At 40.0% G+C, this 24598-nt stretch overlaps 1 protein-coding gene across 3 annotated transcripts in view; it reads right to left on the bottom strand.

Annotated features, from left to right (window-relative positions):
- Nucleotides 1–332: 332 nt before the first annotated feature.
- Nucleotides 333–24598, bottom strand: part of fnip1 (folliculin interacting protein 1) — a 168465-nt gene continuing 144199 nt past the window's right edge. For all 3 annotated transcript variants that reach the window (XM_028812810.2, XM_028812811.2, XM_051933461.1), the window contains 4 exons: nucleotides 19445–19613; nucleotides 13602–13799; nucleotides 11726–11841; nucleotides 333–2517 (listed from right to left, as the gene is read on the bottom strand). In XM_028812810.2, coding sequence (XP_028668643.1) covers nucleotides 2439–2517; nucleotides 11726–11841; nucleotides 13602–13799; nucleotides 19445–19613 — 562 coding nt within the window. In that variant the 3' untranslated portion in view covers nucleotides 333–2438. The remainder of the gene's footprint in view (nucleotides 2518–11725; nucleotides 11842–13601; nucleotides 13800–19444; nucleotides 19614–24598) is intronic.

Here is a 24598-nt window from a genome sequence, read left to right as displayed (position 1 = left end):
TTTCTTGTTCAGTTGCTAGTGGCGCATCTCTGAAAGTTGCACCAAATTGCATCATTGGCACAATGAATGTCCAAAATGGTGAACAGCAAATGTTGTCTTGTCCGAATCGGTTAATGTCGTCAGTTTCTTTGCTTTGCGACTGACTACACACCTGCCTCTCTCTCCCCTGTTTATTTTGTTCAGTTTCGCCCCTAGCCTGGATGACTGCTTGTATTCACTTTCCAGACCTTCCACGATCTTCTGCTTGTCCTGCTGCTTAGCAGAACAGTCACTCGACTTTGTGAAATACGGGCTCACGGAATTATGTCATCCTCATCAACAACACATCGAGCTTTAAAGGTAACATGGCATCTTTATTGCACAACATTCCCATAGAATTGGGAGATAAATTAGTAATACAGTGCATATGTAAAGATATTATGTACAAAAAATTGTGGTAATGTAGTTATATACAACTTACACAAGCAATGTGCACACCATATATTCTAAATAATTTATCATTTAAAAAAATACTGTGCCAGGTGTGTCTTTACAAAATGAAATAAAAAAAAAAAAAACACAACTACTTTTACAGAAACCAAAAGCGCAAATATTTGGAGAACACAGTTTGTATTCAGCATGCCACGCTTCCATTAAGACTTTAGTAGACAACATAGCCCAAATGAGAACAAAATGTACATCTTAGAAAGATTTAATAATTAAGTACAAACCACGTAATTTTGCAGCAAGTGTAGTATAAAAGAGTAGGAATAAAATTTCCCTTTTTAAAAACGATGCTTTTTTTTTTCAGCCTAAAAAATGTGATTTTTGTATTCTGATGGCCTCAATTTCTTAAATGAAGATTACTGAAACACTAAACGTGTGACTCCCACAATCCTTGAAGATGCTCCTAAAACAAACACTTTTGACTTTTTTTTCTTTACACATGAAACCGCGCTAAATGTGTGTAAGATTTGTGTCCGAAATTTTAAAAGGCCAAGATTAGCTTCTAGACAACGCTCTAAAAGGTCAGAGATTTTACCAAAAAGGTACATTTTAGACAGAGCAGATCCTACCTTTGTTCTGGTTGAAAGTGTTGGACTAAAGTCCAAATGATGCTCTTGGGAAGAAGACTGTGATGAGGTCAATTTCACATGATGCGTAACTGCAGGGTGGCACTCTGGGTCAGAGGGGCTTTGATGTGCATGCAGTTTGTTTAGATTAAGGACCACAGCGCCTTCAGCTTTCCATTCCCAATCGTCACTCGGCTACTTCACCTGAATCATCTTTGATCAGCTGAACAAATAAAGTTCTCAAGGTCCCCATCACTATGCCACTAAACCATCCCGTACAAAAGAAACTGGAAGACAACAATAAATACTTCCAAATAAACATACCAAAAGACAAACTAACAGAAATACAATTTAAATTATACATGGAAGACTTAGCAGCTCTGACAAACACAGTGTACAATATGTATGCAGCTTGCCCCTACAGTGAAGGAGCTGCCGTCTAGACAGAGCAGAGTGGTTTTCGTTCACTCACTTAAAGGACTTGAATCAAACTCTGCTGTTGTCTTCAGTGATATTCCTGTCGAATCAAGACAACCTTTCAAAGTACAGCATGGAAAACGAACAACTGAAATACACGCAACCTTCATTCATTCATTCCAATTCAGTGCTTCCATGCTCTTCTCCTGCTGGTGTGACCTCTGAACCTCTGCTGCAGCTCAATTGCCCGGCTAGAAATGTAACATAAATACAAACGCATAACCTGCAAGAAGAGATCTCAACTGAAATAAGCTGTTAAGAGTCACATTGTTTCTAACCAGAACCTCATTTATGTTAGAATTCTCTGATATGTATAGTAAATTAGCTGGCCCAAGGTAGGGCTGCTCCATATGTAAATGTAAAACTTCAGAGTAATATTTCATTTCTCACATCCCTCCCAATGTGCACAACACTAGCGGACACCCTGGGAGCCCTTAAGGTGCCTTAAAAGCAAAGTGGAAATCATCACGAGGCTGATGGCACACCTTCCAGAGTATGTTAAAAAACAAAACAAAAAGCGGCTGTCTGAAATCTTCATTCTTAGGTCACCGTGCTTCTAGGTCAAACAGACTTTATGTTGCTGTTAAAAGAATTTAAAAAATTGTAAATATATCTGTAGTCATAATAAAAAAATAAAATCATTTCAACAGGTGTAGTTTCTTCGTTTTTGGTAGACGACAATCATTTGTTTAGCTTTGTATTCGTTTTAAACAGGAATATTCTTTTTCTTCTTCTTCTCTGCTCCTTCTCCTTTTCTCGCTGTGTATAAACAGTTCTGGTCTCGTCTTCGAGAGATCTCTCCCACTGCGACACGATGTGTAATTATCTGTCTCCAGATAGTAACAGTGCTTCCACCTCGGTGCAGTTCTGCTATTTAGCTGAAGCTCCTCCATGTCAGTGTTTTGTCTTCTACAACAGGATCTGTGCCACATACGGAGAGTGAGTACTGGCAATCGCTGCTAGCAGAGGGAGATCACTGGACTCGATCCTGAAAAATATCAAAGGATGCCATGTTAGCCTCCAGGCACTGCTGAAGTAGGCTGACTAATAATCCGCGACATTTAATAAAGCATTTAACTCATTCGATTCTATTGTGCTGCGTTATGCCAAGTGTTTCAACAAAGTCTTCATTTTATTCGGTTGTTTATTACCAGCTTGATTGCTCCATGAAAGACATGTTAGAAATGCAAACCTTTAAGCACATTACAGTGCAGTGTTTTGTTTTTTATTAGAATATTCCAATGGTATACTGCTCAATGAAATAAATAACAGATGCAACAATTAACTTCAAAATCAATCCAAATAAAACAAAAGGAGTACAGAGATACAAAAAAAAAAGACACAGCGAGATTTAACTCCCACCCAAAAGAAAGAGAAAAAGAAGAAAGACACGAGCAGAAAAACTCCACCTAACATTTTAAATGTAATAAAACAGTTAATAGCTTAAAAGAGTCAATCACAGGCCTGGCATGCTTATTCTAAAATTGTATTAACGAATCCTTGCTTTGTTTTAAAAAAAGTTTTGGACGTATCCTGTTATAGAGAATTAGATTTTTGTTTAATTTGAGATAATACAGAATGTCTCTTACCCACTGAATTATTAGAGGTGGGTTGGGATTCTTCCAGTGAATCAAATTACAGAAAGCCCACGTTCTAGTAGCGTGGTGTCGGCTATTGCAATTGAATAATTACTATGCACTTTAATGCCAGGTGGCATGGAGGCCCAGTGGTAGAACTGCTGCCTTGCAGTAAGGAGGCCAGCGAGTGCGTCCTGGCTCTTCCCTGCATGAAGTTTGTATGTTCTCCCCATTTCTGTGTGGGTTTCCTCCTGCAGTCCAAAGACATGACGGTTAGGTGGACTAGTGTGTGCATGGGATGTTTGTTCACTCTGTTATGGACAGAAGCCCCGTCCAGGGTTTGCTCCTGCTTTTCGCGCTATGCTAGCTGGGATGGGCTCCAGCACCACCGGCAACCCTGTTTAGGACTAAGCAGATTAGACATGACTAACTTTAATGCCAGGCATCCAAAGACCGCAAATTAATAGATCAGCAGTGATTGTGCAACCAAGACTGTCTGACAAGTATAGAAAGATTTTCGTTCAAAATGATGTTAATTTAGTGCGTTCCCTAAACATATGGCCTAGTAATGCTGGAGCAACACTCACAGGTTAGATATCACCTCGGGTACATGTTAGACAATTTTAAATGAGATATACAGTTACGTGTGCCACTTTTGGTTGAATTATGGAATGCTTGACATATACAGAACTCATGAGTGTATTCTATGCATGGCCAAGTTTCATGCCATTTCTGAAAGGTCCGTTTCCCATCATTCCCAGGAATCGATGAAAAGTTGATTCTTTGAAATAATTGTACATATTGTTAAAAAGCTGACTTGAGTGAAGAGAATGATGTGGATGTGAGGTGTGGAAATATGGATAGCTTTCTTATAACAACATTTCTTATTTGTGCATCAGGGAAAACGTGTATAACCTGAAGATTAAATATTGAGTATAACTGTTTATAAGATGCAAATACTGTACATTGATCTCCGAGTGTCTTAATTCCGATGGTTTCCACAGGTTAAATGCTGAACAGGCTTGAGAAGGTTGAAAAAGATGATTATTGTGTACAGGACAAACAGATAAGGTGTTTTCCCTTGAAATGTGTGTTACATTGGTTCTATATTTTAAGTAATTGGTGTCTGGTGGGGGTGGCATGGTGGCGCAGTGGGTGGTGCTGCTGCCTCGCAGTTAGGAGACCCGGGTTTGCTTCCCAGGTCCTCCCTGCGTGGAGTTTGCATGTTCTCCCTGTGTCTATTCCTCCAGGTGCTCCACTTTCCTCCCACAGCACAAAGACATGCAGGTTAGGTGCATTGGCAATCCTAAATTGTCCTCGTGTGTGTGTGTGTGTGCGCGCGCCCTGCGGTGGGCTGGCACCCTGCCCAGGGTTTGTTTTCTGTCTTGCGCCCTGCGTTGGCTCCAGCAGACCCCCGCGACCCTGTAGTTAGGATACAGCGGGTTGGATAATGGATGAATGGATGGTGTCTGGTGGATTACTGGCAAATTCACAATAGTATTGATTTGAGCACTGAGGAGGGCATACAAAGGTTTGGAACAAGATTTGTTTTTCATTGCAAGCCATGCTAGTGTAAATGAATGCATTTCTGCCAGTTTCCAGGACTTTAATGTGTGTATACTTGCTGCCCAGTAGTAAAACTGAAAGTTTGGCAGCGCCATTCCAAGAGATGCCTTTTTGTAGTGTTGCCATTTCAAATTCCAGATGAATGATGTTATGATCAAGTCTCTAATTTCTTAAAGAACGATTTGTTCATTATTGTGCAGTGTTACCCAACAATTAACAATATCCACATTATAAAATGTGGAAATTGTTAAAACCTTTCTGATGCGCACTCACATTAAAGTGTGGAGAGACTGCCAATGAAAACCTCCGTCTGGTGATTGCTGGACCATTACAAACATACAGAATAACAAGTCCTAGCTATTCATCACTTTTAATTCCTAGTTAAAAGATTTTTTTACAAAAGGTGTAATCAATCAGAAAGTCTCCTGAACTTTTCCATACTCCTTGTATGGTGAGAAGCTAATGAAGCAATGAAATCTTCGTGGTCCAGTTCCCTTTAGTGTATGGAAGTGCAAGTGAAAGAAATTCAGTGTGGAAGACTCAGACAGAACAAAAAACAACAAAACAAAATCTCAGTAATCACCAGCAGTTAATGGTCACGAAAAAGAAATCCCAATAAAGTAGAAAATAAACATATTTGTTTTAATACCTGTGCAGTTTAGAGAACACAACATCCTGTTGATTGATGTTCATCTTGTACTCAAAGTTGTGTACAGAAGAACAATGGAAACAAGGTGCATATTTTAATAACCTTGTAACCACCATTTAAATATTCAATAAAAGTTGCCAAACTACAGGGGAGGTAGTAAACATTACTGGTGAAAGTTGCTATACAATAAAGTTTTGTGCAGAACCAACAGGAACAAATGAACATTACCAGCAGAGGACAATTTGCCTTCAGCAGTGTTTTTGTATTCAGGTCCAGTGGGCTCAGGCCCACCAAGTGTTGTGCAGAACTAGTGATGAGCTTCCTGCATTGCCATACTAATGAAATGATTAGACCAACACTCAACTTTGTCCCTTTAAGTAATTTGTTTTCCAATTTTCCATCATATGCTCAGTGTAATTCATATCTATAAAAACATGGCCTTGTTTGGGGTGCCACAAGCCTGTTTCCAGCTGAGACAGCTTGCTCTACTGGCCTGCATTGTTCTTGGTTTACTGTTTGCGCACATGTACGACCTGAACTTGTGAGTTTAGCAATGGGACTTGAAGGTTGGAGCCCCTCATTCTTAACATTTAAATTAAGATTTGTTTTTTTTAATCACACATTTTACTTCCAGTTTGAGCTTTTCCCCATCAAGGCAGTGCAGCATAAGCCAACAAGGAGGTTAAGAAATGTCGGGTACTTATTTGCTCCCTTAAAGGAAGCCACAGTAATTAAAAAAAGGAAGCAGATCACTATATCTGGAATGTATCAAGTGTAAGACATTACATTTGCAAAGAATGAGAAAGTGAGAATTCATCCATCCATCCATTTTCCAACCCGCTGAATCCGAACACAGGGTCACAGGGGTCTGCTGGAGCCAATCCCAGCCAACACAGGGCACAAGGCAGGAACCAATCCCGGGCAGGGTGCCAACCCACCGCAGGACACACACAAACACACCAAGCACACACTAGGGCCAATTTAGAATCACCAATCCACCTAACCTGCATGTCTTTGGACTGTGGGAGGAAACCCACGCAGACACGGGGAGAACATGCAAACTCCACGCAGGGAGGGCCCGGGAAGCGAACCCGGGTCCCCAGGTCTCCCAACTGCGAGGCAGCAGCGCTACCCACTGCGCCACCGTGCCACCCAGTGAGAATTCACACTTGTGAAAATGAATATTAGTCAAGATAACAGGAAAAACTCAAAAAAGCAGGAAGGCACTATTGTCCGTGTCGAAACATGTTGCCCAAAAATCCTAACAATGCTGATCACAACGGGGCTGAGAGGCACCTTTATCTTCACCCACCACTGAAAGAACTACCTGATGGCATTAAATTTGAAAAAGCCAGTAATGAATCCTTACGTCTGCTCGTCTCACTTAAGGATACCAGTGGTTCAATACAATGGGGAGGCCTGGTGTGGAAAGAACATGTATGTAGTACGTAGAAAAAAGTTGGTTATAACTGAGCACATGGTGGTCAGCGCTTGTGCAGTGGGTGTAGTCTGCATGTTCCTTCTGTATTATTGTAGCTTGTCCTTTTTCATTTCAAAGCACTTTGATTCTAAAATCGAGATGTTGCGGTTTCACTTTAAGCAATTCATAGCCAATTGATTTTCCTGGGCAGTGTGTGGTTAAGTGGGCTATCAGTTTACTTAACATTCAAATGTTAATTAGCCTCTTTTGACAGATGATGAAGATGACACAGGGTATCGCAATAATCTGATGTCAACTTTGACAATCCAGCCACCAGTATCCCATTGTCTGATTATTTTTAATGTCAACAGAGTGTGAACTTGCACATCTTGTATAAGTCTGCACATACAAAACAATCTGGCAGGGCCCCACTAGAATTGTCATGCCAAAAATAACATTCATACAAAAATAAAGAGAAGGATATTTAAATACTTTGTCTTAGAACAACTATGGTGTTATTAGTTTAGTACTGTACTGGTTTTAGTTACATCCAGAAATTTCATTTTTCACCTTACATGTACTCCTAGGCCTTTTGAGATACGCTTCTCAAAGGCAATCATTATGCTGTACCATAACTGGTTAAGTCGTGGTTTAAAATGAATGCTGCTCTATTTAATTGTGGGACTATTTTGGACACCTTATGTAACCCTTATTCTGGTCTTATTTATTAATTCATGAATTTTTGTGTATGCTATAGTTTTTTTTTTTAAACACAAGCATTTTGTTTTTTTTGCTTCATTTTGACTTATTTTTGTAAAGTATATTATTATTGTCTTATTTCTTTCTTTTTTTTTAAGAGCGTCACATGACTGCGCCTGTCGTGTTTCTGATGTGGTGCTCTAAATATGCAAACGATGTAAACATTTGCTATTCCTTTGTGAATCAACCTGCGTCTCTTTAGTATTAGCATAGTTAGCTTATTTTCCAAGTAGGCCCCAGTGCTAGGGGGTTTCTGGTTCTTTTGATTTTCACTTTGACTTCTACTTATGATTAACATCTTGCCCTTTGGTTTCTGTTTATCTAGTTATTTCTAATCTGGCTGGTTACGACTTCTGGCTTCCCCTTACCACTCCTATTGCCCATGTACATCACCCCCGGGTCTTTTTGTTTCCTCACAATAACTCTCAGACACTATACATGTCTACAATGTCAGCCTAGTGTCTGCCTCAAGCTAAGATGATCACATATTTCACTGTGCCAATGGCTTTTTTCTAGCCTGCAAGTTTACATGGCATGCCCCAATTCATAAAATAATGCATTACTTACAGGAACAGATTCACAGGCCACTTTAAACGTAGGTTTATGAAATGTCACTCTGAGATTTGACAATCCAGTATTAATTCATTTCAAATATTGGAATTTATGCAGTGAAGAACTTCATATAGCAATTTCTGTTTCATGGAGCCTTAGCAGGCTGCCAGTCTACACTACGATAGACGGTTCATACTGTACTGTATATACCAGCTGTGTAGATATGTGCAGTGAACCTGGAATATCAGCTTTACAAAGTGTCTGAACACACCAGCACTCATTGGCTCAGACTGACATTATATTTATCATCCAAGATGCAATGTGATACAAAGAAACTTTAAATGTATATTGAAGGTTTCCTTTTCCAGCTATGCTTTTGGCTTCCAGTGCAGAAAGTGGATAACAGTTCTAGGACTTGTTTTTGGTAGTTTTAGCTGTTATCACCTTCATTCTGTTTTGGCTTCTTTGCAAATTCAGCAGGATTGTAATCTTTGGCTAGACATTTTTTTGCAAGTTCAGAAATGTCAAAAACTGTCATTGTGTCAGTGAACATTCTGCTTATTTATTGAAGGACACTGCTCTCTGTACCAGACAAGCCATTGTACTGCCCACTTTTGGGGCTTTTCAATTGGGATTGTGCAATCCCTTTCGTATGACATTGTCCGAATCAGAGATTTAATGTTATAACGCCACAATCTTCGGCTTTGCAAATGAATTTAAAAATAGATAACCATTCAGATAAAGTGTGTCCTCTTTTGTTCTATTGCTCTTTTAATTATTTGGTGTTACTTTTGTAATCAGTTCACATTACACAGCCAAAAATGACCAAAAAAACTTTGTTAAAGTAAGTGTTCTATTTTATTTGCATAAATCAATATAAGGACAAAACAAATTGATCTGCATCCCTTGTCACATTCTTTTTAGCACTGCTCAGCCTTATTAAACTGAAAGAAAGTTGCTGACATATTTAGGAGATGTACTTTATACTGTACACTTGTGTAGAAGACTTGCAAGGAGTTTCCATCAAAAAGAGAAGACAGCAATAGGGTTATGCTAACAGACAGTAACACTGCCGATTGGTAAATCATTTCTGATACGGTGCACTTCAAAGCTTCATAATGATTACGTGAGGGGGCTTAAAGTGGAAAAGAGCACAATAGCTCAAAAAAAAAAAAAGTAGGCCTGCTACACACCAGCAAATAGGTGTGCAAAAAAGCAGGGGTCCAGTCTGCTGTGGTAAAGATGAAGGAGAGTCAGTGCCACCCTTCATGAAGACAGCCACTACTGATATCACTTGAAAAAGGTGGCCACCTTACAAGTCAGGAAAGCAATGTAATTGTACCAAGACTAATGTCAGAACAGGTTGAGAGCATTATTATTACCCTCGAATGCTCACTTCCTAAAAATCAGAGAAAGTCCCAAAAACACCCAGCTACAGATGATTTCTCAGTTTGCTGGTTTACTGACAAACAGTGTGGATTTTCAGATCATGCTAATACTCCGCACGGACTGTCAGCAACTTCATGGCAATGAAAATGAAAATCAGAGAACACCCGCCTGCCACTGAATCCTGCTCAAATCTTCAGTGCCTTCTAAAGGAGTATCCCCTTTGCTTTTACATCAAGCTAACATTAAGAGAATGGTAGACTACAGCTGTATAAAAGACACTTCTGAGTTTCACAGATCCAAGTGAGATTTGTAATCCTACAACCAAGACACAGTTACGTATGGTACTGTGAGGTATCACCATTTTAAAAATCAGTAATACATTTGTGTACAGTCTTGTTTGTGCTCAGTTTCATGTTTATGATTGATGGGCAAATGATGGTTAAACATTTTAAGTAAGTAACAGTGTAGTATAAGAGTCATTAACAGTATAATGACAGGTGGAGGAGTGTTGTTTATTTTTTCATTTAAAATTACACTCCTAAAGGACTGCACTAAGCAACCACAGAGCTCAGTTTGCTTTTGGCAGGGAAAGCAGGTGGCACAACTGGTGGGATGTCCTCATATTACAGAATGAGCAGTATTAACAAATGTGGCCCAGGCACATCATTAGTTGGCATCACCTGTCTCAAAGGGGCAGGGGTCTACAGCAGACTGCAAACAGACGCGCTATGACTACCTCTCAGAGTCCACTCAAGATACTACACGACCGTGGTGTTATTCTAAAGCCAAACTTAACGTGGACCACTCTGAGCCAGCAGCCAATTATTTATTAACATAAATTATTATTTATTATTATTATTTATTAGCATAAATTGTGTGTAATGATTATTATTATACACGTAATAGGCGAAAATACTGCACTGCTCCTCAGTTACTTTCTGTGATGCCCACTTTTACTCATCCTACTCCAAGTTGGTAAATAAAACTCTGATTTGATTTGCTTTAACCTTTAGGTTTCCACCTCTTGCCTACAGTCTTCTCACAGGTCCAGGTGGTGTACACCATTCCCATTGCCAACAGTTCCAAGTCTCTGGGATGTTACAATACTCTTACTGAAACCTAATGTTGCTGGATTTTCATTTCCATGTCCAGAATGTCTGTGACCCATAATAAAACGGCCATCGTTGAATGTGGCGCAGACCAGGAGTTAATACAGCAGAAGTGGCGTGTGTCAGCGGCCACATGGAGTTAAGGAATTGTCATTTATACCATGTGCCAGCGTGCAGCATGTACACGAATGCTTGTGCCACAAAGTGGAATGGGGTACCGCTAGAGGGGCTGTATTTGTATCTTTTTTTTGTTTTGGAATTTGGGAGAGTGAATGATCTCTAGAGGGAGGCGTATTTAAAAGGAAGAGGAGTTTGGCAGCAGCGGCCATGTTGACTAGCAGGACCGAGAGCTGTGTGACAGTTCTGTACTGTGGCAGTGTTCTCGTCCTCTGAGCTGTGGGGCATCAGAACATGTTACGGGGGGGGCTCAAGAGGAGCAGTTTTCGGAGTTGGGAAAGGCACCCTGGGAGTTGCACACAGTGATGATTCCAATTTGCTTTAGGATCACAGATGCGACGGGGTGCAATCCTGAGGTCTCTAGTGGTCCTGACAAGGACCGAGTGAGAGAACATCCAAGGACTACAAAAACTTGTACCTCTCCAGTATTTGGGTTTCAATATATTAGACTATTTATTTGCACCCAAAAGACTGGTTTAATGGCACACATTTTATAGATTCAATTATTTTTTGAACTATTTATTTTGGAAATGCACTGTTTTTGCACAATTTTCCCACTTTTGATTCTCTGTTTCTCCCTATTATAAACTCTGCCTGTATTCGAACTATAAAGTTTGATTCATCATCCTCACTTGCCTGGGTCTGGCTGTCCTTGGCCAGGACTATTGATGTCACCAGATGAAGGACTGTGACCTTAGCTGCGGGTCCACAGCTTCACAACATGTCCAGGTGGATTAAAAAAAAGTCCTATGTAGTGATGGCATTTGGATGGATGGAAGAGAGACAGCAAGTAGAAAAACGTGTCAAAGGAGAGGGAGTAACCACTGCCAGGAATCAAGAGCAGAGCAGACCTAAAAGATGTCACTGTCTGTAATAAGGACAGCTGGAGTGTCCTTGGTGGTTATTTTAGTGTTCATCTAAGAAAGGTAACGATGTCAACCAATGGACCACACTTTGAGAACTACTGCGGTTATTTATAAACATAATAAAGTACTTACCCTAGGACCATGCCCAACTCTTTGACATGAACTCTGGTCTGGCCCTTTAAATACTCGGACAACATTTTACTCTTGAAATACAGTTCCTGCAGGCGATCTTCAAGATGCATGATACACTGGGAAAGAAGCAAAAGGTGTTTGCATTGGATTGCAGTCTACTGGGATGAAAACACACACCAAAGATGACACTCATCCAATGGCAAAAATGCATACAACCAGCCATCCATCCATTTTCCAACCCGCTGAATCCAAACACAGGGTCACGGGGGTCTGCTGCATACAACCAAGGAGCTTCAAACTAGGGTCTGACTGTAGGTTTTAATTCCTACTTTATTAAAGAGGTTCAGTCTTATTATTTGTACTCTCAGTTTTTAAAAAATAAAGTCTGCAAAGTCTTCACATCATATTAGTTAATTACTACTCCTCAATGTGTTTCCTATTGGAATTCCTTCCAAACATTTTTTACAGCTATTACTTTAAAGTGAGCACTGGTACAGATGATAAAAGTGCAATATTTCATTCGCACTGCGGTGGGTTGGCACCCTGCCCAGGATTGTTTCCTGCCTTGTGCCCTGTGTTGGCTGGGATTGGCTCCAGCAGACCCCCGTGACCCATTCACAGCGTAATCTTTGACACTGCGTTCTTTGTGTTCTCCTAGTTGCAGGGTTTCAGTGCCCTCCAGAATGTCTGGGACAAAGACACCTTTTTTTCCTTGATTCCCCCTGAAATAGGGGCACCATGAAGAAAAAGTGTTGCCATTTCTACATGGTGTGACTGAAAGGTATGAAAATACCCTTAGATGAAAGTCTGCAATATGCACTTCACGTTTGAAATGTTTGATTTGCTATTTTAAACTGTGGAGAAGATGAGTCAATCAAGAAAAAAAAATGGGTCTTTGTCCCAAACATTACGGAGGGCACCACTGAAAATAAAGTTTGCATTTTTAAATAATTCTACCTATCCACCTCTAACCTTGTTAATGCAGCTGAGCATTTGCAAGTAAACATGAACTAAAACTACGGGCATTAGTAGTGAATAAAATAACATAAATGCCTACTTAATCTTTTTTTTTTCTTTTTAATCAAATTAAAAACTCAGTTTTTAAGTCCTTCATACTGTTATCTAAAGTAACAGTACTAAATGCAGGAACTGGCTGCTGATTAAGAAACTGATACAGTAACAGCCTTCAGCCACAAGAGTTCTGGGATCTGAATTTAGCATGTCACGTCACTGCACAGTCACACATGGGGACAGAGACAGCAGTAACGGGAACACACAACCCCGAACGGCATGCTGGGGCTGACCTGAGAGGATGCTGCCAAGCCAAGGTCTGCGCTCTTATTTAGTACTGATGAAAACAAATAAAGATTCATACTGCCTCATGGGAAGACTTAATGTGACACATGTGGAGGAAGTGTCCCACCATACACACAGAACCAAAGCAAAGGGCTTGCTATCTAATCACTCCATCTGCAATGTGTTTCTTTTCATGGCCCTTCCTGCTGCTATATTCTCTTAGGAAGTGCTAAAATGAAAGGAAGTGTGCTCACAATAAAAACGCAATCTCAATCACGTGTTTTGAGGACAAACCATAACTGGCCTGAAATTAAATAGATACAAAAAATATGCATCTCACATTAGGCAATGCAATGAATGTCAGAGAATGTAACACGGGACAAAGCACAGCAGGGTTATCTTTCTAATCTCTGTGCCATGAATGACTGCATTTTTGGGTCCTAATACACTTTCTGTACTTCAAGAGATGAAACCAACTGTGCCTTCCAACAAAACGGAAAAGCTTTTAACGCAATCATGGTTCACATGTGTCTGTTAAATAACACTAAAATGAAAATTAAATTTAAACCACACAACATACAAAGTTTGAGGAGACATTGAGCTTGTAGAGTTGAAGAGTTGACTGCAGGATGTTCGACACCAGGCTGGAAACCAGAACCTCCTTCCCCAGCTTGTTGTCTGTGGCCCTCCGCTGACTGCTGGCCACCTGCACAGTCCATTTATCAATGTCTGCAATAACGCAAACGGCCTCTGCGATGGGCTCATCCAAAACTGGATGCTGAAAACAAAACATTCAAAACAATACCAGTGTTAAAGTCGGCACTTGGCTCACAAAATGAAACAATGTTATCTATCCATCCTCAAAGCTACATCATGAAAAATGTTGCAGATGTAAACAATAGCCCTCCACAGAGAGTTCAAGGAAGGAAACGGGGGGTGTAGCCTGCACCATTGTGCCCTCAAACTGTTTGCAATCAAAATGGGCACAGAGCGAAAGACACCTGCATTTCAAAAGTAACTGTCATTGTGGTTAAAGCAGCGCCAGACGGAATGAAAAGCCCTGAACTCCGAGTGCAGGATTAACTTTCAAGATGGGTTTGGTAGTACTAGGGTGTTGTATCGTGTTAGCCAGGCAAGAAGAAGAAGAAGAAGAAGGGGCCTGAGTTGCCTCGAAAGCTTGCATATTGTAATCTTTTTAGTTAGCCAATAAAAGGTGTCATTTTGCTTGACTTTTCTCAAGATGGTTTTGGTAAAAGCAGGGCTGCTGCTCTCTCTTTGTTTTTGCTACATAAGCAATGAAAGGCTGAACCCACTTAAAGAGGATGTTTACATGCATGGTGATGGGTTGAGTAGTTGGTTAATGAGGGGTAAAATGAGCGGCAAGATCTTTTGTTAGAGGAAACCAAAACGAGGAAAAGAGAACCACTCCATAAACAACAAGACGACGTTGAAAATGGTTGAAAACTTGATAAGGGCAGGTTTTGAACAAATGTTAGAAAGTTTTTTCATGTAAGGAATCACAGACTCATAGAAAAAAAATGACCAAGTAGGGTGTTTGTCGGTAGGACGTTAAGGACCTTCAAATCTTGACGTAACGTTACTTTGAAAAATCTGAGTAAATAGGATGGAAGTGTTTATTGGGCTCAATGGCCTCTTCTTGTCACAGTTGTGCTAATGTTCTAATAAAAGAACAGAGGTAAAGGAAGGAAGTCATCGAGCAAAGAACTATAGGAGAAAAGTAAGGTCAATGTGTCATGAACTACGAGTTCCAAAGTACGCAAGTCCCAAAAGCACTTCCAGAAATGTCCACTAGAGGGGGAAATCCCATCAAAAACCAAGACTAGACACAAAATGGAATCTTTATAAAATAAAACATTTATTTTTCACAAATAATGTTCTCCAATAACCATGAAGCCCCCGCAAGCTGGAAACACAGAGGGTCGAATCCAGAAATTACAAAGCACACTTATTTTACAAAAAGCATAACAACTCTCTATTCCTAAACGCATTCAAAATGAACCGCCAGGCACTGTGGGAGACCCTCAGCATTTATAGGCTGCAGGGCAGTTCCTGGTGGTGATTGGCAGATGGCTCCGCCTCTTGGGGACCTCCCACAAAACACACTGAACATAATACATGAAAGAAAATTAACAAAAGAAACCTTAACATAAATAAACGTCACAACAAAGAACAGAAAGGGGCATAAAATAAGACTTTGAACCTTGGCTGTGATGCCACAACAGGGGCAGAAACATTAATCCTGTCCATACAGGGCAGAGAGCCACAAAAGGCTAAAGGACAGGCACCACTCTAATAAAAGACAGTGCTCAAATATCTCAAGAGACCACTGTGACCTACAAGACAATGCCTGTCTCCAGAATTGATCCGGGATTTGGCCTGAACGTTTCTCCAAGCCTGCGTTTACCTGGTGTCTCCCTGTCAGTTCCAAGTGGTTAGAAAGCGACTTGTGGAAGACTCACTGACTGATCACGTACTGTCGACAGAGATTTTGAGAAAGACAAGGGAGGACACTGGGAGTGTTACCTGTGTGCTGTTTGGCAGTGGACAAGTGAATGAGCCACGCCACATGATAAGGACTTGAGCAACGCTGTTTCAACTTGTATCTTTTTGTGGACTGTGAAACGAAAATGTGCATTTTGTAAGGAATTCAGCAACAACGCTTTGCTAATGTCTGGTGTACACCTAGCTAGGTACTTTAAGACAACTTAATGGACATAAAGGGGAACTGCATTCAGAGAGGTTTACTAGACTATAGCTGTCAAACAGAATGCAAGGCTGTAGAGTAAATACAGAAAGCTGAGGTTCGTGTTTGCAAGACTAATGATTAAAGTTAGGGCAGGATACCTTTGTTTGTCACTCATTTACTAAACGACTTCTATTATAAAACTGTGTCACCCATGCATGCTGGAAGATCTCCTCACGGGCTTGATTGAGGTATGTACTAACCCACCGGGGCAAGAGGGGGCGCTGTCGCCAACATTCTCTTCTCATTCTCTACCCGCGGCACTGAGAATCTACCCAGTGCGGGCACTTAGCCCTGCCCCTCCCGGTCTTTGTGATACAAGAAGCCCCGCTGCCCAGAAGGAGGCGTCTTTTGCAATCGGAGTAACTCACCAAATGGAGCTCCAGTCAATGACCCTCAGTTCTGCAATGAAGAGCTGAATACGTTTGTTGTTATTTGCCCAAAGGGCTGACTGTACAGACGTCAAGAGGTGTGCTTTTGTTGAGTTGCATTCAACTAAATGGGGAGACCCGTTTGAGTTCCCAGCTTTTCATTCTTTCCATGACCTGTCATTCCTGCACCCAGCCAAAACTGAAATGTACCATAATGGGATTCTGTTTTTAACTGGGCTCTCCTTATCCATAACTTTTTAACCCTTCCAAGATTAAAAGAGATAGCGCACTAACGTATATTGCAGAAAACATTGATGTATTTCAAGTTTAAAATGGGGAAAAAAATCAAACTTGAATTTGAACCTTTGTATTTTTTATAACACTCTTTCCATTTACAGGCTCACAGTCATTGCATTATATATATAGAGAGAGAGAAAGATGTGTCAAGTTGGCAGATTAACTGACACACTCACCCTCTTATCAGCAAAAAGACTACTACTTCCCATTTAGTTAAAAAGCTGAAATGTGGAAGGATGGTACATCTAGGCCTTTTGGTATCGGCTAAGAAAAGGACATTTCAATAGATCAATTTTTAGTTGTACACCGCCCCACAATATAAAAGTTAAATACGGCTTAATGTCAAAAACACTTTGACTGAAACGTTTTGACATCATAGAAAAAAGAAAATTGGTCGACTTTTTTTTGTTTGTCAATATCTGTTGGTAATAATGATGTAGCATTTTTTTTTTCGTCTCATCGCAGAGAAATGAGGCTTGCAGTTCAGCCGCCAGCACAACAGCACGTTGAGAAATGGGGCCGCCGAGTTAGGCAAATGAATGTGGCAACCAGAAGCGAAGTCGAATGTTCAGAAAAGCTCTTAGAAGATGTGCTTAGCAAATTACATCATTGGGAACAAGCAGTGCCCCTTATTCTGTCAAATTCTTTTTAATCCTTATGATGAGGTATAAAGCACATACAAATTCAAGCCGAATCTTATATACGTGTACTTCAAACAATGAAGATGGGGATGACAGGGCCCTTGGTAGTGAAGTACATGCAATACTGTGGAGAATAAGGGTGTCTACTTGGAGGTCAGACTGTATTGTGCCACTGTGCTGTGGTTTGTAAAGCAAAACCAGTGAAGTGCCAGTACAGCACATCAGCCCACTTCAAGCCCCGTGTACGACACAAGCCTGGAGCGACAGCATGCCTTGGTCAGTTTTAATGCTTGGACAGCAATGGATAGAACACTGAGGAAGTGGACATTGTACATGGCCAAGATATTGTTTCTTTTCACCCATTTTTTCCATGGGCCACATAAATGTGCCGCCTGTAAACGTCAATGCTGTATGTAATAATAAGTGAAAGTAAACCATGAATGAATCAGTGTATACTGTGTTTCTAAACCCTCCAAAACTTTGTAACAGTAAAAGATTACAGTTCAAACTGTTACATTCAAAACTGATACAGGATGTGCTACAGGGTGTTATACCCAAAATTCCCATCATTCCTACTATAGCCCCAGTATAAAACAAAAATAACAAAGTCTCCATACAGGAAAGTACTCAGTTAGTTTAGCTACCCAGGATTTCTGCTTCACTGACGCCACTAACCAAGGCCCATTCTTTTAGGAAACTGTAACACAGCTTATTAATACAGTAATCCCTCGCTGTATCGCGCTTCGCCTTTCGCGGCTTCACTCTATCGCGGATTTTATATGTAAGCATATTTAAATATATATCGCGGATTTTTTGCTGGTTCGCGGATTTCTGCGGACAATGGGTCTTTTCATTTCTGGTACATGCTTCCTCACTTGGTTTGCCCAGTTGATTTCATACAAGGGACGCTATTGGCAGATGGCTGAGAAGCTACCCAACTTACTTTTCTCTCTCTCTCTCTTGCACTGACTTTCTCTTATCCTGACGTAGGGGGATTGAGCAGGGGGGCTGTTCACACACCTAGACGATACGGACGCTAGTCTAAAAATGCTGAAAGATTATCTTCACGTTGCTACCTTCTGTGCAGCTGCTTCGTGAAGCGACATGCTGCACGGTGCTTCGCATACTTAAAAGCACGAAGGGCACGTATTGATTTTTGATTGATTGTTTTTCTCTGTCTCTCTCTCTCTTTCTCTGCTCCTGACGGAGGGGGTGTGAGCTGCCGCCTTCAACAGCTTTGTGCCGCGGTGCTTCGCATACTTAAAAGCCAAACAGCCCTATTGATTTGTTTGCTTTTCTCTATCTCTCTGACAGTCTCTGCTCCTGACGCGCACTCCTTTGAAGAGGAAGATATGTTTGCATTCTTTTAATTGTGAGACAGAACTGTCATCTCTGTCTTGTCATGGAGCAGAGTTTAAACTTTTGAAAAAGAGACAAATGTTTGTTTGCAGTGTTTGAATAACGTTCCTGTCTCTCTACAACCTCCTGTGTTTCTGCGCAAAGCATGACAATATAAAAATAACCATATAAACATATGGTTTGTACTTCGCGGATTTTCTTATTTCGCGGGTGGCTCTGGAACGCAACCCCCGCGATGGAGGAGGGATTACTGTATAGCAGTCATTTACATTCTTCAAAAATAATAAATAAAGAATTGCACCTTGCAGTCTTTTGAACTGTACTGCATTTAAGAAAAATAAATTAAGTTATCCCAAGCTTTATTGCCTATGTTCAAAGCTGTTTGTAACTTTCTGTTTATTTTAGAAAGCACAAAAAAAAAAACAGATTCTCATAAATATTGTGAACTCACCCGAGCCACTAACCTTCATGTGTTACACCTACTTTCTGCAGTGGAATGAACTTTGTCTTCTAATCTTTAATATTCATATTACTTTAACAATAAATATTTTAAAGAAACTGGAGTCAATCATATTTTCTATAAATGTGTCTAAAACTAGAAAGTAGAATATGAGTGAATGAGTGCCTAGACAGTACTGTTACAGTACTTCAAACATTATTGTTTAGATAAGAAGATAAAAGAGTCCAAATAAAGAAGACAGGCAAGCAGGCACGCTGTTATTTTTTGTGAATACAGCGTGAAAATAAAAGCGACTTGCTCACTTTTAAGCCCTTAGCTGCTGCAGAGGAGATGGTGTCCCTTTACCCATTGTGTACAAATAATACCTGAACACAGCACAATACGCTCAGTTGTCAAGTGAATGTAATGTATTCACATCAACATCAATGGTTTACAATTCTTTCAGTAATGCTCTCTGCTACTGAATGTATTTCTAACAATTAGGAATCTAAGGGTTTTAAAAACATGAAAAAAGACGGGAGAGCAGATTACCTGTACAGCATGAGATAAGTCGGCCATTAAACTCAGTTTCAATTTCTCTTCATTTGGAATTCCATGTAGAACAAAATCTGGCACATATGTGGAACAGTAGCCCCCAAACAGGGATCTTCCAAAATTTGCAATGCTAGGTTTACAAATATTTGCTTCAACTAATTTAGACCTGTAACATAAGGGGAAAAAAAGAAATGAAATAAAGGGCTATTAAACAAAAAATAATTGCATTCTCGTCAATATTGGTAAAGTTCTTACTATCTAATAAAGTAGTCATCTTCTATGACTGCATCAAAACTTACTGACAGGCTGCAACCACTGCTCAATAAAGGAGCCACGTACATTTTATAAAACAATTCCAAAGAAATGCAAACATAATTCCAAATTTCCATCATGAGATGTGGCACCAAACTGTGTAGCATTCACCAAAGTCTTGCCTTTCATCAACAGGTCAGTTAGCAGGGGGGCAGCAAATTTCAATGTACACCACATTGGCTTTTCCCCTTTAACTATCAATTCGGCAGATGATGCACTTTTAGATTAACTATTTTTTTTATGTTAATCCTGCCAAAAATCATTTAATACTGCTAGTTTGTTCTTGCTGGCATGCAAGGTAAAAAATGACCACACAGCTGACATTATACCCAAGAAAACACTAATTGTTTAGTAAGTAGACTTCTGTAGCTTAACATCAATGTTCCATTAATCTGGTCTAGACATCAGATTACTCTTTTAGAAGTCAATATCAATTTGATATCTGCATTCATAATTAGCAGACTACACCCATGCAGTCTTCCAATATCAAAGCCAATCATGGCAGCAGTGATCACAGAGAGGGAATCAGCCATGAATATGACACCAGAAAGTTGTAGGACATTCTCACACAGTCCAGTTTCAAGTCAGCAGTCTCACCTAAATGCTGCCACTGTGCTATCCATTAACACCATCTGTAGCACTGAATTTAAGTGTATAGTCTGATTCTGTGTCCGGAATTGGTACAATAAGCTACATCACTGACTGTCCTGTCTGTCTGTCACTGCTGCCGAAATACGGACTGATAATTAGTGTTGATCAGCGAATTTCGCCAAAGCAAATTTGCTGCATCCACCCTTGTTCATCGAATTATTGAGTGATAATTTGTCCAGTATAGGAGAACTTTTATTTTTCAGTATCCCATTATGCTTTGTAAGGCCAGCATGACATCCCCCGGAGCTATAACACCCAACATTGGATGGGACCGTCCCCTGGGTATATAATGCTGATCATTTGCATTCCAGACTGGTTACGAAGCTTCCACATCTCTCGCTACATTCTTTCTTCTTTGATCTCACAGGGGCATGGTCACACAGTGGCTGGCATTATGAAGGGCACACGATCGCACTTACAGTATCGCTAGTCTACTGGCTGACACACTGCAGATTTGAACACTGGGAGAAATTCGGGAATACCAGAGAAAATTCATGCAGATTTAAACAGAACATGCAAACTTCATGGAAACCAAAAAGGCTAAGGCAGCTGGTGAACTACTATAGCATCAGGATTCATACCAGTTTTTTACATTTTCCATAAAAATAAATGCTATAAAATGTAAAGCCATACAGGCTCATTAATACTGTGTATAGTAGGTGAACTCCATTCAAGGAGCTTAACAGATAAGTGAATGATGCAGGTTCTCAAATTCTGTTTTTATGAAACACATTCAGCATAAATAAGGAGTTATCGCTGCTTGTCGGCAAATGTGCAGGTCGATCTTCAGGTTCCACGTCAAGTTAACAGGAGGAGGCGCGTGCCCTATAAATGCGTAATTAGCCACGTGGAGGATGAAAACAAACCTTGAAAGAGTCTGATGCCATAGAAACACAGGAGACTCTATGAAATAATATTGAAAGATTTATTACTATTTAAAAGGCATTTTTATCTTTTTGATAGAAGAAAACATGCAAAACATCAGCACAGACAGTTTGTAGAGCCTTTAGCGTAATGTCAAAAAACAGAACGAGCCAATGGCTTCAATCCTGACACACCACTCTGAATTTTCTGCCTTTAACTCTTTTAGGAACGATTTTTTTTCCTTTTCTCCAAGGTCTGAATATTTTTCCCAACAAACTCAAGTTTTCTGAAAAGCATGCAAAGCAATAGTTTCTCACATATATCAACAAACTACATATTTTTTTAGACTGTTGACTACGATTTTTTCATTTCCGTTTTGTCTTGGTGAAATATATGATTGCGCGTCTCTGACTATGTTTTTTCTTCTTTGATCTCACGGAGGCACGGTGGTGCAGTGGTTGGCACTGCTTGCGCACTGCTCAGTTTAATCTTTTTGGCCACAATAATTGGTCTAGTATAGTTGGGAGTTGTTTCCCTAGCTCTCAGGGACAGTTTAACATTAAAATCCCTGAAGGTTACGAGAAAACTCGCAATCCTGGCCCACCTTAAATCCCTTCGCACCTCTCCATCAGCGTCTTTTGTTTTGTAAATGTGTCAATAGGCACAAGCAGCAAGCAGCCTGCTGTACTGACGGAGCTCAACTCGGGCAAAAAGTACTCCCAGCTCAAGACAAGGCTTCTTATGTGCATGTGAGGTGCCTGGAGTTGTATAGGGTAAATAATACAGTACATCATTATTTGGAACACATGAATTTCATTTGTGTTCCGTGTCTACAAAGATCTGGGTAAGTGTAGGATGAAAGGAAATGTGAGGCAAAAAATGCTGAACACATACCTAAAGCAGAAACTTTTTCCATGTTATACTAATAATGACATGTATAAGGGTATAATGTGTGAAGACTTTAGTCCAAATATCAAATAAACACATATGCTTTTATTCAAGAATATAACCAAAGTAAAAAAAAAAAAAACATTCAGTTTACATGTTGCTGTCAATGAGTTACAAACTCAAGCTCAAATGTCAATCGACAGAAAGCTAATATGTATTCCTGGATGGTGCAGTGGTATGAGCTGCTGCCTTGTAACCAAAAGGTTGTAGGTTTGAGTCCTGGCGCTCCATGTTTTGAGTAGTGAGCTGTCTGTCTGCATTTTCAGTACCATGTACCATAACACAGAGTACAGGCAAGATGATTGAAAGGCGTGAAGGAATTTAATTTGGGCCGGGATTAGGAGTTTTTTTGTACACTTCAGGGATTCTAGTGTTAAAGACGACTGCACCATTAAAATCTAGTCAAATCTTGTCGAGTTGGTCTGTCCCTATTGACTTCAATGCATTTCACAGAGTTCGTCAATATTCACGAACATTTCTGTGATTTATCCAAACTTGAAGGTGAAACAAATGCTTTGAAATCCACTAATCATTACTGATAATCAAAAATGAAAAACTGAAGGACAGATGCTTTATGTAATTATGGACTACTTCTGTTTTTAATTTTAAGCACTTTCAAAAAAATAATTGAAAATGTGATAAACTCATTATTTTAATTTAGAATTACACTTTAATTCAATGCATATTAGCGTTATTACTGTGCATAATAATCCCTTTCAGTGCAGCTTCTTCATATACAATTAATGTTTACTTTTGACACTGTGATTGTTCTGCACTGACACCACCATTAACTCTATTATCAACATATATATTTGACTTATGTCTGTGGATCACTGTATTTCAGATGGAAGATGATACTAAAGGGAAAAATAAATGGATTTTAATAAAGACCAACAAATGAAACAATGCAGTAATACTGACAACAACGGAATACCTTACTGTACCACACACGGGAATTGAGTCAATAAAATGAAGGACAGACAGAGGTACAGTGGAACCTTGGTTTGCGAGTAACTTGGTTTATGAGTGTTTTGCAAGACGATCTAAAATTTTTAATAAATTTTGACTTGATAAACAAGAAACGTCTTGCAATACAAGTAGTATGTATACGCTTTGTCTGCTGAGCGTCATGTGATCACAACTGAGCTGATGGTTCTTCTCTCTCTCTCTCTGCGGGATTGTGGGCAATCGTCTCCTATTTTCTGTCTGAGTCGGCGTCACTCACTCATATAGTCAACATCCGTACGAGCATATACTGTTTACTACAGCATTGTGACACTGTGTGTGTGCGCGCGCGTGCGCATGTGTGCTGTGACATGCGAGTCCCCGTCTTGCACCACCAGCTTTATTCAGCTTGAAACAGCAACAGCGCGGTTATTTATTGTAGCGGGATCTGCCCCTCTCCTATACACAGTCACAGCAGTCAGGCAGGGTCGTGGCCAAGTAGTACTGTGCCCTGCGCATTTATAATGTTCCTTGTATCACCCATCGACGGCAGGCGCTTATAGCATGTCCGCGATCTTTTCAGATTCGCTTTTACGGCGAACTGCTACAGCGCTGGGAGACTGTGATTGCTTTGGGACGCTCTTCCACATGTCTTCCCGTTGGGTGGAATCCCACAAGAGTTTAGAAACTCACTCACACCAGCCATGATTCTTTTCAAAGGTAAAGTGCAGGTTAATTTGTTTTATGTATTTTTACTTTATATTTTGTATTAATAATTTTTATATGAATATTTTTTGGTTGTGGAACGAATCATCTGAGTTTCCATTATTTCTTATGGGGAAATTCACTTTGATATACGAGTGCTTTGGACTGCGAGCACATTTCTGGAACGAATTATGCTCGCAAACCGAGGTTCCACTGTACTGACCCATCATCTTAGAAACCAACGCTCAGATAATGAGACCAATGCACCAGTTAAGGAAAACAAATCGAAACAGTAAGAAAATGAGCAAGAGCATTGTTTATTTTCAAAATGCTCAGCTCACCAGTTAGACTCCCAAAGAAGCCACTGCGACACAAACATAGCTAGACTCTAATGAGAGACAGAAACCATGAAATCATCTGTGTCCATATCACCAACACAATGGCAATATTTTATCTAAACCCTGTACCATTACCATATATTTACCGTTTACCTTTTATAACATTTTGTTTTAGCACAATCATTTCTTAACATGTATTTACTAGAAAATTATAGATTTTTAAACTAAGCAATCACATTATATTCAGTAACCTGCAGAAATCTGCTAACATGACACACATCATTTTGTAGCTTTTTTTCCAGCTCCTAAGTGATTTTTGCCTGATATGCGGTCAACTGTTTGTTTAATGAGGTCACAAATAATGAATCCTGACTTTGCTAGCTGCTTC

Source organism: Erpetoichthys calabaricus, chromosome 11 (assembly GCF_900747795.2).
Source record: "Erpetoichthys calabaricus chromosome 11, fErpCal1.3, whole genome shotgun sequence".
In the NCBI taxonomy this organism is placed as follows: domain Eukaryota; kingdom Metazoa; phylum Chordata; class Cladistia; order Polypteriformes; family Polypteridae; genus Erpetoichthys; species Erpetoichthys calabaricus.
This window is presented reverse-complemented; position numbering and strand designations above follow the sequence as displayed.